Source organism: Corylus avellana, chromosome ca1, assembly GCF_901000735.1.
Source record: "Corylus avellana chromosome ca1, CavTom2PMs-1.0".
Classification (NCBI taxonomy): domain Eukaryota; kingdom Viridiplantae; phylum Streptophyta; class Magnoliopsida; order Fagales; family Betulaceae; genus Corylus; species Corylus avellana.
This window is the reverse complement of record NC_081541.1, coordinates 17,890,273-17,909,203: the sequence shown is the minus strand read 5'-3', so window position 1 is coordinate 17,909,203 and position 18,931 is coordinate 17,890,273. Positions and strand designations below refer to the sequence as shown.

At 36.1% G+C, this 18,931-nt stretch overlaps 1 protein-coding gene across 4 annotated transcripts; it reads right to left on the bottom strand.

Annotated features, from left to right (window-relative positions):
• Nucleotides 1-4,527: 4,527 nt before the first annotated feature.
• On the bottom strand, nucleotides 4,528-18,595 carry LOC132167514 (uncharacterized). Of its 4 annotated transcripts, XM_059578513.1 has the most exons (7): nucleotides 18,454-18,595; nucleotides 13,064-13,178; nucleotides 12,598-12,862; nucleotides 11,158-12,140; nucleotides 10,480-10,824; nucleotides 9,328-9,419; nucleotides 4,528-5,768 (listed from the first exon to the last, which is right to left on the bottom strand). In XM_059578513.1, exons 4-7 carry the CDS (start codon nucleotides 12,112-12,114, stop codon nucleotides 4,898-4,900), a joined length of 2,265 nt encoding a protein of 754 aa, XP_059434496.1. In that variant the 5' UTR covers nucleotides 12,115-12,140; nucleotides 12,598-12,862; nucleotides 13,064-13,178; nucleotides 18,454-18,595; the 3' UTR covers nucleotides 4,528-4,897. The 4 variants fall into 4 exon arrangements, with proteins under 4 accessions (XP_059434496.1, XP_059434495.1, XP_059434497.1 ...); XM_059578512.1 differs by lacking the exon at nucleotides 12,598-12,862; XM_059578514.1 differs by lacking the exon at nucleotides 12,598-12,862 and having other exon boundaries at nucleotides 13,073-13,178.
• Between the last annotated feature and the right edge of the window lie 336 nt (nucleotides 18,596-18,931).

The following is an 18,931-nucleotide window of genomic DNA, read 5'->3' as shown; positions in this document are numbered from 1 at the left end:
TTTTTTTTAATATTTTGCTTTTTTTAAAAAAAAAAAAATTAAGATGAAAAAGTCAATTTTTGCTGCCACCTGTCAGTTGGCACTGTAGCTAGAACAGTGCCGTTCTAGCTACCGTGCCGGCCATGGCCGGGAGCAAACGAAGCCAGTGTTAGTTTGGTAAAGTTTTAAGAGGATGAATATCTACGCAATAATTTAGGTATTGTCAGGGCTAAAATTCTTAAATCATGGCCAATAATTGAAAGGCCAGGATCATGTCACAATAAATAACTATTTCCATTTGCTTCTTTACTTACTGGATCCTCCTTCTCTCTCCTCCATGACCATAGTTGGCCAGAGACCCATGATAATGGGTCTTCGTAGCCATGAGAGTCCATTATTGTGCGTCCCCATGACATTGCTATAAAAGAAACCCATAGTTGTGGCGACTGTGAGTCCTTAGCCTTGGATCATGAGGAACCAAGACTATGAAGGAGACCCATGGTCAATGATGGAACCAGAAAGTTTGATGGGGGCCAAGGTATAAATTAAAAATATATAAAAATAAAATTAGCTTTTTAACAAAAAGATAAACAAAAAAAAAAGATATATAAATAATTGTTTCATAATACATTTCAAACTTCAGCTCAAACGCCTATCAAAATGGAACCCATCATGCTTTCATATCCCGAAAATCATCTATAATTGAATCTGTACTAAATGTCGCAACAATTTCTTTTTTGATGTACAACATCAAAGAATTCGTCAGAAACTCATCTTCAATTTTGTTACGAAGCTTAGTTTTGATGATTTTCATGGCTGAAAATGTTCGTTCTGTAGTTGCGGTAGAAATGAGAAGAGTAGGCACAAGTACAACAACTCGAAAAACAAGTTGGTAAATAGTTAATTTTCTAGTTTTAACCAACCATTGGCACAATTCAAAAATATTTAACAATCCTTGGAAACTTGAATGTTGAACTACATTATGCTCATAATAGTGAAGTTCTATTTTCAACTGTTATTTTTCAAGATCGGTAAAGTCTTGGGGATAAAAATTGTTTACCAACTGACAAATATCATCAATTCTAAAAGACTCATGCGCAACTCGAGGATCAAGAGCCGAGCCGAGAATAAGCAACTCTATTGCATGGTAACTAATGTAGTAACCCAAATAATTAACTAAGCTTAGGTAGCTTAGTTAGAAGGTTAATTTGGGCTTCAGGTCACTAGGAACAGCTGGAAGGGCATTTTGAAAATTTTAGACTTTTTGACTGGAAACACGCATGGGGAACCATGTAGACGTACGTCGGCAAATAGTACACGGACGTACACATGGGGGACCGCACAGATGTACGCTAACTTTTGGGTTGACCACTAGTTAATACCCGTATATACGATGCAACCTTTGGTCCGTTGGGTAAATAGAACGCAGACATACACCCCTATAGTACCGTATGTGCTCTACATTTTAGGACACCTCCTGCAACACCCACAACCTCTCCTACCCTATAAATACCCCTCCCCGCTCGACCATTAAGCCTCATTCTGCCCTTGTTGCCCTATAGAACCCCTGCTTGAGTAATTTTGTAAGTTGTGAGAGTTCTTAAAAGAAAATGAGAGATTTCTTGAAGGTTTTGCTTTAAGGAAGTAATTTTCTAAACCTAACTTGTTCTTTACTTAGTTGTTATGTTGTTTAAGTATTTTTCATAGTTAGCTTAGTTGGTAGAGCTTCTAGTTATGTTGTTGCCCTTAATGGTTTAAGTTGGTTTAGCGTTTCATCTTTGTTGAACATATTTTCTTATGCATGGAGACATTATTTTGAGATAAAAGGTCCTAGAAATTCTTTAGAACCAGTTTGGGAGGATATAAGGACGTTTGGAACAAATGAGGTACTACTTGAACCTTCTGGGCGGACGTACGACCTTGAGCCCAGACATAAACCTTTCGAAACTAGGTTGAGATTTAATTGATTTGGATATATTTGGTTTTCATAAACACAATTCCCTGTGGGTTCGACCTCGCACTTGTAATACTATATTGCAAAATGATTCATGCACTTGCGAGTACATTAAAATTTCACAACAACTTGCAGGATTTTCATTGCAAATTAGTTTCTGCTTCTCCACCTCAATCTACTGTAATGGTTACTAATTCAGGTAAATCTTATCCATGGTCTCCATATGATAATATTTCCTCTTCTCATAAGCATTTTTGCCTTATAATTTCATCCCAACCTGATCCCAAGTTCTACCATCAAGCTGTCAAGGATACACATTGGTGTGAGGCTATGAAAGCTGAGATTTCAGCTCTGGAAGAAAACAAGACATGGGTAGTTACTAATTTGCCTCCTAACAAACACCCTATTGGATGCAAATGGGTGTATAAGTGAAACACAAGTCTGATGGCAGTATTGAAAAGTACAAGGCTAGGTTGGTAGCCAAAGGGTATACTTAGTGTGAAGAGCTGGATTTTCATGAAACTTTTTCACCAGTTGCAAAGATGACTACTGTTAGATGTTTTCTAACAATTGCAGCAACCAAGGATTGGTTTTTGCATCAATTGGATGTGAATAATGCATTTTTGCATGGGGATTTAGATGAAGAAGTGTATATGACTATGCCTCCCCGTTTTGGTACTAAGGGGGAGACAAAGGTTTGTAGGTTAACTAAATCTTTGTATGGATTGAAGCAGGCTTCTAGGCAGTGGTTTTCAAATTGTTTTACTACATTAAATGACCTAGGTTTCATCCAATTCAAGGTAGATTACTCCTTATTCACATGGCTCAAAGGTTCTTCATACATTGTCTTACTAGTATATGTTGATGATGTAGCTATAGCTAGTAATGATTCATAGGCAGTGTCTTCCTTCATTAATCTTTTGAATGCTAAGTTTTGTTTGAAAGATTTAGGACCTTTAAAATACTTTTTTGGTCTTGAGATTGCTAGGTCTGCAGAAGGTATCTCAGTTTGCCAAAGATAATATGCCCTAGAAGTTCTTGAAGATTCAGGTTTATTGGCTTCTAATCCTGTAAAATTTCCTATGGAACAAAATCTGAAACTATCTAAGGATGAAGGTGTTCTCCTTTTAGATTATACAAGTTATAGAAGATTGGTTGGAAGACTTATTTGCTTGACAATTACTAGACCTGATTTAGCCTTTTTAGTTCAAATTCTAAGCCAGTTCATGGATAAACCACGACAACCTCATTTGGATGCTGCTCATAGAGTTTTGAGATACATCAAGAACTCTCTTGCACAAGGTCTTATGTTCTCTGTAAAGTTAGATTTTCACCTCAAAGCTTTTTTAGATTCTGATTAGGCAGGATGTTTAGACACTAGCAGATCTATCACTGGTTCTTGTGTGTTCATTGGTGATTCACTTGTGTCTTGGAAATCAAAGAAACAACAAACAGTTTCAAGTTCATCTGCTGAAGCAGAATATAGGACAATGGCTTCCACATGTTGTGAGTTGATGTGGCTGTTTTCTTTACTCAAAGATTTTCATATACTTCATCCATAGGCTGCTTTATTATTCTGTGATAGTCAATCTGCACTTCATATTGCAGCCAATCGGCCGTTTATCATGAAAGAATTAAACACATTGAGATAGATTGTCATCTCATTAGGGAGAAAATACAACTCGGGCCTATCAGAACACTCCACGTTTCCTACCAAAATCAGTTAGTAGACATTTTTACTAAAGGGCTTGGTTTCAAAGATTTTCATCATTTGTTGTCCAAGATATCTGTTAAAGACATTTATCATCCATCTTAAAGGGTAGTAGCAGCAACTCAAAGACATGAAGAGTTGCAACACACACGTGTATATTTTCAGTTGTAAATATAGTTCAAACTGTTAATACGGCTTTACTGAATTAGTTTAAACAGTTAGTTAGTTAACATTTGTTATTTAGAAGTTCAATGTAATCAATATATAAAGTACTTTTCATTCCTATTGTAACTCGAGGTTGATTAATCAGAGAAAATAATTCAGTGATTCTTTCTTGGTTTATTGTTAATCTCTCCCTCTCTATCTCTCTTCCTTTCTCTTCTTCTTCTTCTTCCTCTTGCATTGCTCTGTTCTTCATCCGCATGACAGAACTTACCCTGCTTCTCCTCATCTTAGGAGAACTTGACAACGCTACACTAAAAATGTAAAAACCATATGACTAAACATTTCTTTCGTAACGTCTTTTTGTAAACACAGCATTCGTAATCATTTTTCATAAGGATTAGTAAACATAGATTTTGTAAACATCATAATCAATTATTATTATTGTATTGTATACATTAATTTCATATATATATATATATATATATATATATATATATATATATATATATTTCTTTTACATATCCGCACAAGAAGAGAAAAAATAGGAAGGGAGATTTGAACTACATGCCAACCATGACACATTTTGAACAGCTCTTCTAATATATTCAACAAAAACCCAAGCAGTGAAGAATTTTAATGGTATAATTTAATTTTAAATTTAAAAAAATAAATAAAATAAAGAAGAAGAAGAAAGGAGCATAGGCATCTGACAAAGAAATGACAGTAAGAACTCTGCTTGAATAAATTCTATGATTTCTCACCATACAAGACAATGGACAGGAATGTTCATGTTAAGACAGCAATACGAGAAAGGTTAAAAAGGAAAAGAGACCGTTTCTCTTCTTTCCAATTTGCTTCAATTTGTATAGTTTCTAACAAAGTTTTTTTTTTTTAAAAAAAAAAAAAAAGAAAGAAAAGAAAAGGATGTTCCTTTCATCAACTGCTTTCCCTGTTAAATAGTAATGACTCCATCTGTACCCCCCAAACCCACGGACAATATATGTACAGAAATAAATATACTCAACTTGTGTGACCACATTAATGAATTGCAGACACCATATACTTTTGTGGCCAAGCTAAAAACGACGTCACCTTCTAACTTTTGTTTCTGTTGTTGATGGTTGTGAAGCACCACCACCACCACCACCTAGTGCAGCAGCAGCTGATTCAACATGTGTAAGCAGATACTCATATATCTTCTTCCTTAACCTCTCAATTGTCTCTGCTGAAGTATTTGATGATTCTCCTTCATCCTTGCTTGATCCAATCTCGTCCAGCCAGTCATTCACACTCTTCAGCTGACTCAACATCCCCGCTATTTGACCGTTATCTGACAAGGCTGAGCCGTCCACGTCGGCATCCAAGAACCTCTCTACGAATCCCAAAAACCAATCCTTGGACTGCAATTGCAACATCTCACTCAAATCAACTGCCTCCTCTAGGCCATTTCCTCTAACCCATTCTGGTAGAGGTTGGGGCTGAGGCTTCTGGCTGGCGGCCAACACTTCCCCTAACCGACGAGGAGTTCCTTGTGCAAGCTTAGAACCGACCATCTGCCGGGCTTTGCCTTGAGTCTTTGTCGACGTATTCTTGCTAGAATTTTCTAGGACTAATACTGGTTGATTTACTGGGATGGTCTTTTGACTTTGAGTGGCTTGAGTTGGACCTGGAACTCGAGTTGAAGCCGGTTCTTTGCTAAAAACACCAAAAGATGATAGATTGGTTGCCAATGCAGCTTGGACCCAAGAAGCTGCGCGTTTTTGCCTATCCGACTTGACCTTTAATGCTTCTTCTGATAGGCTTTCTTCATCATCTGGGGACATACTGCCCGGAATAGATTTTGATAGAGAATCAGCAACCGTGCGAGCATTATTCAAACTCGCATGAAGAGTCAAGAACTGCTCAACTGCAGGCTGTGGGTTCTCTTCCTTAGCAGAGGTACTTAGCTCAGAATATATACTGCAGAAACAAAAGTTGACTCAACCATCAAGAAAAAATATATATGCACGTAAATTACAAACATTATACGGTAATATAAAATGTAAACAAAAGAGTAAACATTAGCTATAACAGCTGACAGATGGGTAGAGTGGAACTTCAATTACAAGTGAAAGAATGATTAATTCATTTTGCGTAAATTATCAAAGTCCCAACGTTGTCATCAAGCATAGAAAACCCATATTTATCTAAAGCTCATGGTTACCTGAATATTAAGCAGTATACCAACATTCACTAAGCTTCTAAATCACCACAAGAAGTTCAAAATAGAATAACATGCCCCAAGCTAATGCAATTATTCTTTGGTTTTATCCTCACCATCGCTGATAAAGTTTTGACAGAAATTTCAAAACTACTTTCCAAATTCCAAAATTCTTCACCTGGGCCAGGGGGGTATCTTTTTCATGCAGGGCTCTGCTATTGCAGCCCATGATGATGATGATCATAATCATGTTCTTATGATGTTTCATATCTGCATAGGTGTTCTGAAAAATCCAACAGCTCACTGTCTAGCAGTTAATGCCCAATAAAACAAGCCAATCCTTTGCATTTAGCAGGTTGACAATAGCAACAACATATTGATAAACTATTGATTTTGATCCCAAAATACAGCTTAGAATATAAAAAGCTCCTCTATCTTTCCTCCACACTCGGAGGTAAGGATCAATCACTTCAAGGGAGCTAGTCAATCCCTCTACTTACACAGGATCCTGAAGGCTCTCCCTTCTTAATTAATAAACCTTTTTTACAGGGCAAGTCCAACTGAAAAAATGGTTATCAAATTCCTACACATCAATAGAGTTCCAGAGTACAGCTTCACCTTAGCTCCAGATATGGAAGAGGAAATGCCATGGTAGGTGAAGTTTGGATATGCCTCAACCCATATAATTAATTTTTTCAAATCAAACAACAGTACCAAGCTTTTTCTGCTTTCCAGCCCTGCAATGGCAGGCTTGTTTTCTCCAGTAGATGATAATCCAAGAAAATTCTTCCAGCTCTAACCCATCCGTGCACATACAGCATCAATCCCTCTGTCTGTGTCTCTCTGAAAATCCTCTAGTTGATTCTCTAAGGCCTCCACCGTTACTTTATTGTCCTCCGCTAGTTGTTGGGTGGATCCAATCAGTGAAACGTGAGAGGTGTTGTATTCAATCATCGTGAGACGAGGATGTGAAGATAGACTGGGGTGGGTTTCCTCCAAAAGAGGCCTTTTCAAGGTCAAGTCCTTTTTTAAGTCCTTGGTTTGTACTGAAGGTGACTATGTGCCAGATGCAGGCTCCTTTGAGGGTGATTTTTTCTTTTGCGTGGTCGGCGGCTCTGAGCAAGATCCTAACCTTGGATAATCTCAAAAAGCGACCTGTTATTGTGATGGATAGATGTTGCATGTGTAAGAGGAATGAGCAAACGGTGGACCATCTTCTTCTTCATTGTGAAGTAGCTTCTGCTCTGTGAGATCTTTAGTCATTTTAAGATGTCTTGAGTTATGCCGAGATGGATTTTCGATTTGTTTGCCTGATGGTGGTCTTATAGAGGACGGAGGAGTGCTATAGTCAGGAAGATGGTGCCTACTTGCCTCTTTTGGTGTTTATGGAGGGAAATGAACAATAGGTGCTTTGAGGACTTGGAGAGATCCTTGGAGGACATTTTATCCTCTTGTTTTCATACACTCTATCTTTGGACTGCAGTGTTTGTGTCCCTGTTGTTAATTAGTTATGATGATTTTCTTGTTCGTTTTTCCCTTTCTAATTAGGTGATTCCTATTGCATATTTCATGGGTACTTTGGGGCGCCTTGCGCTTTTAATAAGATTGGTTATTACTTATAAAAAAAAAAGTTATTTCAAAACCCAGTCTACTCAACTCTATATATGAAAGCACTATAACCCAATTCCTCAAATATGTTTGCACCAACTCCATCCTTTCATGTAGATTCTACCCTTAATTATGTCATAGGCCATCATGCCTTTTCCTCCCCGTCTTGACCTACATTCTTTACCTCTTTTAGCACTATTCATTTGGTATAAATGATTCTGTATTGGTAAGCCCATCAAGCCATCTTTAGAATATTTTGCCCAATTTTCTTCAATCAAAGCTACATTTAGCTTCGCATGAACTCAATCATTTCTCCCTCTATCTTGTATAGTCACTCGTATACCTAAACAGTGTCCTTTTGACAACACTCCTTTATATGAACATACTGCTCATATTTGGAACCAAGATCAGAAAGATTGAGAAAAATTAGTCATTCACAACCATTATATCCCAAAGAACTTCAGAAAAACACCTCTCCTAATTCTAGCTCGTCCATGCCCTAGACTACTTAATGCATGAATCATTTGGTTAACTTGTCAAGTAAGCACATTGATGGATGATGCACTAATGCAGTGCCTAAAACAAATTGTGTTAAAGTGACTATACAACAAATTTTAAACAAGGGCCCCTTTGGTTAAAAAATATATCTATCTGTGAAGACCAAACATTTGTATTCAGCTGTCAAAAGCATAAATCACAACATAGAAGGAAAAATTCAAAACATCATGTGCTCTTGAAGTATTAAAAATGGCATACAATCAGTTTAGAAATGAGAAAACCTCATCCTCTGACAAATCAAGCACAAGGCCTCCAAAAACACAATTTGTGTTCCTTGCCGCAGCAAGAGAAAGGCACACAGGTATGTGTCAGAATCTAGACACCATTGCTAGAGATCAACAGACCCCAAATGCTTACGCAATTCCTTGCCATACTGTACCAGCTTTATATTATTAGTCTTAAATATGGTCTTCATAAGCTTCTTAAAAAGATTATGCAACAGTAGCCACACAATGTCGATATCATCATCAACAGTCTGCAAACCCAATTAAGCCAAGTCTCAATTTGCTCAGTTCTGGGTTGCCAGAAACTCAATTTTGAGATTGGCTTCTTTAGGTTGGAGGATGGCCTTTTTTCCTCTACCAAAAAGTAATAATTGTTCTGCCATTGGACATGCTCAAACAGAATGTTAACGTACAACTAGATACACCATCCCACCACAATTACCAATCTTTCTGACATCACCTTCACTTTTAAGCCTAACCATGTTTTTAAATGCCAGAACACTAAAGCACTTGAATCCAGTAGAGCCAACACCATCTTTCACAATGTCCGTAATACTGTTCAGCATCTTTGACCATCACCAGCACCAGCACCACCACAACCAACTTCATAGCAATAATTGCACAACGACTATCATTAACCTAGTAGAACCTGGCACAATCTATAACATGATGGACTCCCTCACAGACTAGTTAGAATGTCCTATAAGTCAAAATATAAAAGATCGTGTACATGATTACACCTCTAGGGTAATATCAGTACCATTTATTCTAGCATATGATACAAAAAGTTCTGACTGCAGGATAAATGGAGAGTTATTATCAGAAATCATAAGCCAATGATTAATTCCAACTTTCCTGCATAATAAAGATACTTTAATTTTCACTACCAGTACTTCTTTTATCAGTTTTTCAATTTGGGTATGCAAACCTTAGACATCGAATTAAGCTCTCTGCAGCAGAAGCCTCTTGAATAGCCTCTACAGCTGCGATCTGTGCAGCATCTCTGTGCTTCATAACTTCCTGCATAACGAATGTGGAAGCATAGATTAAGAAAAATAAATTATATAGCTGTGGAACTTATCTTCCAAAGGGGGTATCATTTAAGTAGGTATCCCTAAATATAAAATAAGAGCGAATTACAAATTTGGTCCATGTACCAGCAATGCAAACACCAGTGGCATACACTTATATTTTTTTCCTTGCAAATAGATTTAGAAAATTATTGAGGTTAATAACTTTTTTGGTACCTGGGTTTTGAGGTTTTTTTAATTTTCCCCTCTAGGTTTTAAAACATGACAAAATTAGTACCTAAGATTTTGGAAAAGACCGAATCACCCCTCCAGTTTGAAAAATTCTATGGGGGCAGCCGAACCACCCCCAGGGGGTGGCCGGCCACCCCCAGATTGACCTTAGGGGTGTTCGAGCCACCCCCAAGGCCGGTCTGGGGGTGGTTTCGGCCACCCCCTTTTTGGCCATTGGGGATGGCTCAGCCACCCCTAAGGTCAAACTGGGGGTGACTCTTTTTCAAAATCTGAGGTACTAGTTTTGTCATGTTTTAAAACCTAAGGGAGAAAATTAAAAAACCTCAAAACCCAGGTACCAAAAAAGTTATTAACCCAAATTATTGACCATCCAAACCCATGCAACTGGTGCAGTAACATATTGCTGCTATGCCAGAAGGATCATTTCAATGAAAATAATTTGAGATATCAATATAATAGATAACTATGCAATAGAAGATGGGCCCCGGGAAATAAGTACATGGCTCAAATCAACAAATCATAGCCTAAGCAACATATGGCTCATGACCTGAGGCTTAAGCCACGAACCAGATCTCTGAGACTTGCATTTGCAATTCTATCTTTCTTTATTTCAGCAATACTTTTAATGCATTGGGAGTCTTAAACACTTCCTTGGGATCAAAAGATTGTTAAAAACTGCTTCGAATGGAAATTGATGTGGGCAGTAGCAAACACAAGATACCACTTACTTAAGTAGCATAATCTTTCAACACCCATGCTCAAAGAAGCTTAATATTAAATGCAGGTCCTCAAGCAACAATATTTTACAGATTTTATACCTTTCCAAGCTTTGCAAGAGAAGATGGGAGAGAAGGCCATGAAACACTTCCTTCTGTCAATCTTCTACTATTTAGGGATACCTTGACCAAGTTTCCTGGGAGTCCATTACTGGAATGCTCGCCTGATGATTTCTTTCCAGCAGAAGTTGTTTGCTTACTTGGTTTTTCTTGATCACCCGAAGTCCCATTTGCAGAGACTTTCTTTGCAGATATTTGAGCTTTAATGTCCCCTTTGGATGACCTAGCAGACGACTGGGCCATATTCTCCTCGTTGGATAGCAACCTTTCACTTGATGTACTCATTCTTGATGTACTTATCCTTGAAGTCGTACTTAATCTAGGTGTCTGGCAAATACATCTCGATTAGTTGATAGAAAAACAGTTAGAGAAATGCAGCAAAAGTTTATTTCCCAGACTGCTGGAAATAGCGATTCAATTCAATGCTTGTGATTTTTCAGATCCGAAATAAACATGGGATGAAATTTAATTATACTGTACACACGAAATTTTGAAAATACCCTCAACGAAGACGAACTGAAAGAGTAAACTGCAGTAAACCGTAGGAATCCAAGGCAGACAAAGCAATGAAGGAATTCAGAGCAGTTTAGTAATTTTCTTTAGAAGTATTTGAACAGATGAATCAATAGTCAAACTAAGTAACAAGAACGATAAACTTACAGAACTTCGTACTTCGGGCTTCGAATCATGTTTGGAGGCCCTTAAATTTGAATTCTCTCTGCTCTTCACCTCCATATTTCCTTCCCAGCTCTTCCTCAGAGCCTTGGCCCCCAGCTCAATCCCTTGAACGAAACTTTTAATCGGGTTTCCCATCGCTACCTTCTTCCCAGAGGGAAGGGGACTAAACGTGCGAACAACATTTGCCTTTTCCACCACCCCCAATTTAACTGTTGCCTTCCCTCCCTTTATCTCTGCCTGCTGCCTCATCCCATTCGAAAACTTCTCAAAAGAAGCTGGCAACGAATAACAACTCGTCGGAGACGAAGGAATAGAGCGTGAATTGAATGACTTCAATCTCCCCAACGATTCCTTCTTCACTTCCAAATTCAATGCCGATTTCAATGATTGTGACTTTGATCTACTAAAAGCCCCCATTTTCTTATCCAATTGCTCCTCTTTAACACTACCATTCAATCTCACCTTCTCCTTTTCCCCAACATGATTATTCCCAAAGACTTTCTTATTAGGTGATTTCACTTTCTCCTCAGGTTTCAAACCCGAAGACGAAATATGGTTCAGAAATCCCAACGAGTGAGTAGCAACAATATCTTCAGGGCTTCCCACACAAGGGTGGCGACCCGGAACTGGCCTAACCCCGCGAAGAATTGGGACTGGTGAGGCCGCTTCGAGCCGCTCAACATGAATAAACTGACCCAATTGAATCTTATCACTAAGAATGAGATCATCATGTTCATCGGGGAGAGATACATAGGTGGCATGAGAGGAATCTGAAACCTTGATGTAAAAACCTTGGTTTGAGAATAACTCACCACCTGCAAGCGCTGGAACAATGCTCACAACTTGCAATAGAGATGACCTGTGCTCACCAGCAACCTTTATGTCTGTGTTCATGTGCTGCAGAAGCTTGAGAAGGACACCAGGAACAAGATTGGCCATGTTTTGGACCTTCAATTTGCATTACACTGAAAACCCAGATGGAGAAATATTCAAGATTTCAAATGTGAACACAAAAATCTTGCAGAAAGAGTCACAAAGTATAGACTTTTTTTTTTCCTCAATACCCAGATGGAAAAAAAAAAGAAAAAAGAGAAGCGTTTTTCCTCAATCCCCAGGTTGAGAAAAGGAATCAAATCTGTGGACTTTGATGGCTTGCAGAGAAGGAAAACTGGGAATATACTTGGAGGAGATGAAATTCCTTCCCAAAAGGGAGATTTATCATAGGAAAGACTGAAATTTATTTCACATCGTTTACGGATTCAGATTAGAAGGTCTGAGCTTTCCGTTTACGGATTTATTATCAGCAGAACAGCTTAATCATAGAACCCAGCCCAGAAATAAAAATTTAGTTTCAAACACCTGGTAGTAATAATTGAGTACAGCTTGGAGAAAGAAAAGAAAAGAACAAATGTTCACACTCACCAACCCTGAAGAGAAAAGGACTGAGACTGATACAAAAACTTTGGCATTTTTACAAAATGTAGAGATTGGTAGTAAAAACCATTTCTTTTGAGAACCCAAAATGAGAAAGCAACAAACTTATTGAAATCTTGGGTGGGTTTATAGCTCAAAGATCCGAAAGAGAAAACCCGGTAGGGAAAGTCACTTTTTGAGAAGAAAATAAGGGACAGAGCTCCCGAGAAGTGTCTGTACTGAACATGGGATGGTGCTGAGAATTTGCAGGAAACTGAAAAAGGTAGAAAGGGGAATAATTGATGTCAGGCTTATTACATGATTGATAAAAATAAAAATAAAAACCAAAAAACCAAAAAACCAAAAAAAATAAAAAACAAAAACAAAAACAAATGTCAGATCTCTGAGCTGAGAGTGACACACAGAGACATATGCACACATGCACTTAAAATGATGGGAGAATGCATAAATTTACCTGACCCACTTTCGTTTTGAATGTGGTTCTTTCAGAACTCAGTGGCTGCTGTAGAGTTATCAGCCATTGAAGCCAAAGGGTGTTGGGAATTCTTGCAGGAACCAGATGGGAAATCCTGGTAGAGAATTTTAAAAAAACATTTATTTTATGCTAACGTAAGGACTAAGGAGGAGGTTTCTTTTAAATTCTTATTGTTTTTCAATTAGTGTTTTATTATAATATTATGATGTTAAATATTATATTTACGCATACGCAAATGGGTGCATGTGCAGTATAATGGGGTGTCAGGAACAATGTAATGGCGTGTCGGCTACCTGAAAAGGTGTCACATCCCCAAGATAATAGAAGCATTTGCACTCTTTATCTTATTCTTTTTAATTTTTAATTTTTAATTTTTTAACCATGAGGCCTTGGATTCTCAACCACTATATATATTTCGAGCATGTGGTAGATAAAGGAGGTGGACCCAATCAACCAACTTACCTCAAAAAGAACTGAAAAATCAGGCATTAATTGTTAATAATTTACCCTACCCAAGTTTCCCTATGATTTAATTGATCTTTGAAATTGAAGCTAACTTTAATAAGAAAAAAAAAAAACTGCAAAACTAAATACAGAAGCACCACCATCACTATGGTATTGTGTAACGTTAAATTATTTGTTTTAGATTTTTTTTTTTTTTTTTAATGGGGCTAATTCCACGTACAAGAAGCCACTTGTATATATACGAGTAGCTTTTAGTTTAGAAATTTGACATTCAGTAACGTTACATACTCGTCTTTGATCTTATTTTCATATTAATATACTGAAGTAGCAATGTACGTCAGTTTTTGAATTAATCTTTAAATAAAAATTTGAAAGCTAGAAAAATTGTCACATCAACCCAGTGAATGATATAAGAGTAAAATGAAAAATAAATATTTAAAATTTCTCTTTAATATTTTAAAAAACTTGAATCGATATTGTCTATATGAATGTCATGCCATACTACAATGCTTGGGTATCAAGGAATTGACAACAAATTCATGATGTATTTTATTTTCAATGTTATGTGATGCTATGCTATAATTAATTGCTAAATGCATGCTTAGGTACTTATGTGGTTAATTTAATTGAAAACTATTGACTGTAATAATGAAATTCAAAAGGTTGAAATGGGGACCCAAACACTGTGTTTGGCTAAAACAGTGAATCAAACAGTCAACCATGTTCAACTTCTTGGAAAACATATTAAAAGAAAAACACGTCCCAAATTAAGAGGAAAAATGAGGTCCACAAAGTAAACTGAATTTACAGAAAATGAGAAAAGTGAGGTAAAATCCATCATTGGGTGCTTCCACATGATGGACAAGCTGACATGACCGAGTCATTCAATCAGATATGGCAAGTAAAGCAATTGGTTAATTATGAGAATATGGTTTAATATTAATTGTTCCCTTTATTTTCATAAAAAGACATGAAATCAGTGCGCAGGAGACAACGTTCCCTGTGCTTGCGCTATTGAAACCATGCCCATTGAAAGGCACTAATTATAGGTAATTGTAAATACTCATATTTTCTCATTTTTTGTATTATTGGGTTTGTGTTTAGGCCATGTCAAATATAAGAGTATATAAATTAACTTTAATTTAGCTCATTTAATTAAATAGATTAAATTCATAATTTTTTTTAAAATTTTATATTAGATTTGTGTCGGGTTCGCGAGTCATGTCAAAAATTAACAATCATAGTATTGCGTGTCGGGTTCGAATTGTATCAAAATATGAGTATAAGACTATATAGGTCAACCATAACCTCAACCATAATCTTTTATTTTTATGTTATGTTTACAGGTCGTGTAAAAATTTGTAAGCCCTATTCATAAAGGTTAGGGCCATCAATTCTTTTTTTTTTTAAAAATAAATGCTTGTTGAAGTTTCAAAAGTTGATGAATACTATTAGATTAACCTAATAAAATAAAAATATAATAAGAGATGAGTACGTAACGTTTACTCAGTAATTATACACCTCACATATTCGTAATTCCCATCACTATTCTCATGCTTATCATTTTTTTTTTTTCTAATTTCATGTCTATCCTTCAAATACAAAGGAAAAAGCTTTCCTCTAGATCGGCCAGCCATATCTACCTACTATACTCCGTCAAATAAAATGGCTATCCATTAACATCAACATGAACAACTTGAGGAGGCAGAGGACCCTACGGGTTTTGACCAACTCTTTTTTTGTTTTTCTTGGGGATTTAGGGTTGTTGTAAGTAAATAATATTACATTATTTAATTTTTTAAAATAGTATGCCAACATATTTATCACGTATCATCATCTATCCTATTAAATACAATTTTAAATTTTGACCATAAAATAACTCATCTGCATTTCACTTGAAATGAAAAGAATTTCTTTAGGACCTATTTGGGTGTGTGTTTGAAGGGTCTAAAAGTGCGTTTAACACTTAAAAAGTCTATTTGAAGAAAAAAAAAATACCCGTTTGGTAAAAAAAAATTGAAAGCATTTTTAAAAGTTCAAAATGCCTAAAAATGGCCAAAATGCACTTTTGGTAAATGAAGGTTTTGCCAAAAAAATGCTTTTTGACTTAAAAACTCTATTTTTCAAACACAATCTCAAACATGTTTTTGGTCTAATTTAATTATGAATGACGATCACTCTTCTAGAGGCTACATTTGTTAGAAATTTTAATTTGTCTAAACAACCCAAAAAGCAGAAAACATTATTAAAAACACAAAAACCTAATCTTCACAACATAACACTTTTTCAAAAAAAAAAAAAAAATACCCCCAAAAAATAACGACCAAAATATAAGCACTAAATCATTTCCCCTTTCTAATAATCACACCCCAAAGGGCTTGCCGACAGGATGAGTTAGTGACTTATTACCTAATGATATTCTTGCTGGGGAAATTGTTCCACTTAATCAAAACAGAGGATGCTTATGATTAAAGTAGTTGTAATTATTTGCTTTTTACAAAGTTAGTTAAAGATAAAGCAAGAGGCTTGGCTTCCTAAGCACACTTATTAGGAAGCACTCTCAAAGCAAAAAGGTTAGTGTTAGTTATGATAATCAACTGCAACTAAATCTCCAAGTTTCTCAAATCCAAAATAATGATTCCTGTTTCTTCACTCTTGCTCTGATTATATACTCATCTATTTTCAACCATTAATTATTTATATTTAAATTATACTTAATAGAATGTAATGTGACAATTTTACTCAATAATGTAGCAGGTCAAGCTCAACATATATAGTGCATAACAATGATGAGAGAGATAGACAACTCAGCAAAGATTAGGGTGAAGCTTAATAATTAATCTTAGTTCAAAATTTCTCATATATAGACCATGACAATCATGTTTATTTTGCTATTAAGATATATAATTATCACAGTAAATATACGCTTAATATCAAAGCTCTATAATAGATTTAGTGAGTTTTGCCTCAATCCAATGGTAGATTTATGGGGTTAGAAGTTAGATTAAAAGAAGTTAAACGTACTTTTAATTAATTATCATTATCACTAGCAAGCAATCTCAAAGCAAAGAGGTAATTCTCAATTAGGATAATCAATTATTATACATATCTTGCTCCTAAAGTTTTGCCCTGACTATATTATCAATAATGCTTTCTTGGAAAATTATTTCAACACATTACGTTAGGTACTTAAGAATGGACACAAAAATGGCTATTCCCCTACCAAAAAAAGGAATTAAAATAAAAATAAAAATAAAAAGAAGAGATGAATAGCTATTCCGGATTACAATTACATTTTCCAAAATAACCTCACTACTTTTTTTTTTCTTTCTTTCTAAGAATCCAAAAATAATAAAATAAAATAAAAAATTCACTCCCTATGGAGGATGATCGGCCACCCTAATAGACAATCGGGGGTGGCCACAACCACCTTCGATTGTTTTGTTAAGGTGGCCGACCACCTGCGGTTGTTTTGTTAGGGTGGCCAAGGGAATGAACTTTTTTTATTTTTAGGTTCCCAAAAAATAAAAGAACAAGGATTTTTGGGGAAATCATTTTTAAAGCTAGGATATTTTCAAATTTTGATTCAATTCTAGTGAGGAAATTTAGTCATTCCTGTGTTGTCACAAAACAAAATAAGCTTCTTGTATTTCCAATAATACTCATTTTTATTCCTAAAGAATCATCATTCCGGTATACCAAATGTGTTCTTAGGGTTATTAATAATATAATTAGGGCAAAAATTTTTGGAAAATCTCTACAACGTTGTTTGGTTTGCGACATGCTCTTCTTTAGAATCTTGAGGCTTCTACAGTGGTGACATCGACAGTGAGAAGAAGACGATATTTAATCAGAGGTAGAGGAGGATGAAAACGAAGAGGTGGCGGTAGAGAGAGGTTTGGCAAACAATGCAATAATTAGAAGGCCCTTTGGGGTGCCGGGGGATGAGGGAGAGATAGGTGAAAAATGGTTTATGAAAGTGAGAAGTGTAAACCATTTTACGCCTTCTTATACTGCTTTTTCTCTAGTCAACCGAAAATATTTTCTATTTTACCAACATTTTCAACCTCCCCAAACACTCAAAAAACGAGGAAAACCTTTCTTAAAAAATATTTTATATCAAAACAAACGGGTCTACATAATAATTAACTCATATTAGCATATCCCACGTTTGTTCATATTTAGGAATAGAAAATAACTTCAATCAGTTCATGGTATAAACTGGGTGTTTTGCACCCTCCAATAAGAAGCGGACATGTCAACTTGAAACACTAAAAAATAATATAATCACTCACACCAACTAATTCATTTCTCTTAACAAAATAACTCATAAACAAAATACTCATTGATAAAATTACCGAATCCACTATCTTGGTTGGTTTTTGAAACTTCATTGTTGAGAGCTCGAAGGTGGGTAAGAGTTCAGCGGTGGGAGTTGGGGTAGAATTAATGGAAAAAGTTCATGAAATTGATTTGAATTAAATATATATTATTTTGATCTATATTGTATTTGGTATTTAAAACGATAAAAAAAAAAAATTTTACACCACGTCCGGATAAGAAAGGCTCTCTTAGGAATATATGTTTGTCTATGGCTATGTATGTTCGCATCTATCCTGGCATCCAACAAAGACACTCCAAAGTGAAATTAGATTATTATAGATTTTTAGTCCTTTTTCGTTTGTTCACGCATATTATCATGATCCCTAGCTAAATATTTCTTCACATTCACCTCTGGTTATAGAATTTCACTATCAAGATGATGCAATAAAGTTATTTCTAATATAATTTAATGTGAGAATATTTACTAAAAACCTTAAACCTATAAAAATAATTAATTTAATCATTTGATTTTAGAAATAATTTAAAAAAAAAAAAAAAAAAAGTCTTACATATGGAATTACCTGAACCTTGCCGTCCGACTTCACTTCACCGGTCGACGGAATCGGCGTATTCCGGCAAATCCACGGCGATTTCCTTCCACATGCGAGGCGGCGTTGACTCGCAAACGACTCGACAGAGTCTCCGGGCGGCGCAGTAGTGTGGGAATGCAGAAAGAAACCGCGAAATGTAGAAAACGAAAAGGGAGGGAAATGATAAGGGATTCTGGTCAAAAGAATGGCGAAGGGGTGTTGGTCAACTGATCCGTTGCGATTGCGACACGTGGGTAAAAGTGAGCGATTGGGGTAGAGGGCGTGCGTTAATGCACTTTCACCTGATTGCCATTATGGAGGGTACTTGTACGGTCTCAGGTGGTCGTTGTTCACTTTTATGACGCTTGCCCACCTGGACCTGCGCTTTAGGGTTAGGATTAATTTGGACTACACACACTACAACCGGAGGAGATTTTTTTTTTTTTTTTTCTTTTCATTTATCTAATTT

Coding starts and splice junctions, on each gene's coding strand:
- LOC132167514 (XM_059578513.1), bottom strand. CDS start 12,114: ATGGCCAATCTTGTTCCTGGTGTCCTTCTCAAGCTTCTGCAGCACATG. Junction 10,825..11,157: donor AGCCCGAAGTACGAAGTTCT/GTAAGTTTATCG, acceptor TGTATTTGCCAG/ACACCTAGATTAAGTACGAC. Junction 9,420..10,479: donor CTCTTGCAAAGCTTGGAAAG/GTATAAAATCTG, acceptor TTCGTTATGCAG/GAAGTTATGAAGCACAGAGA.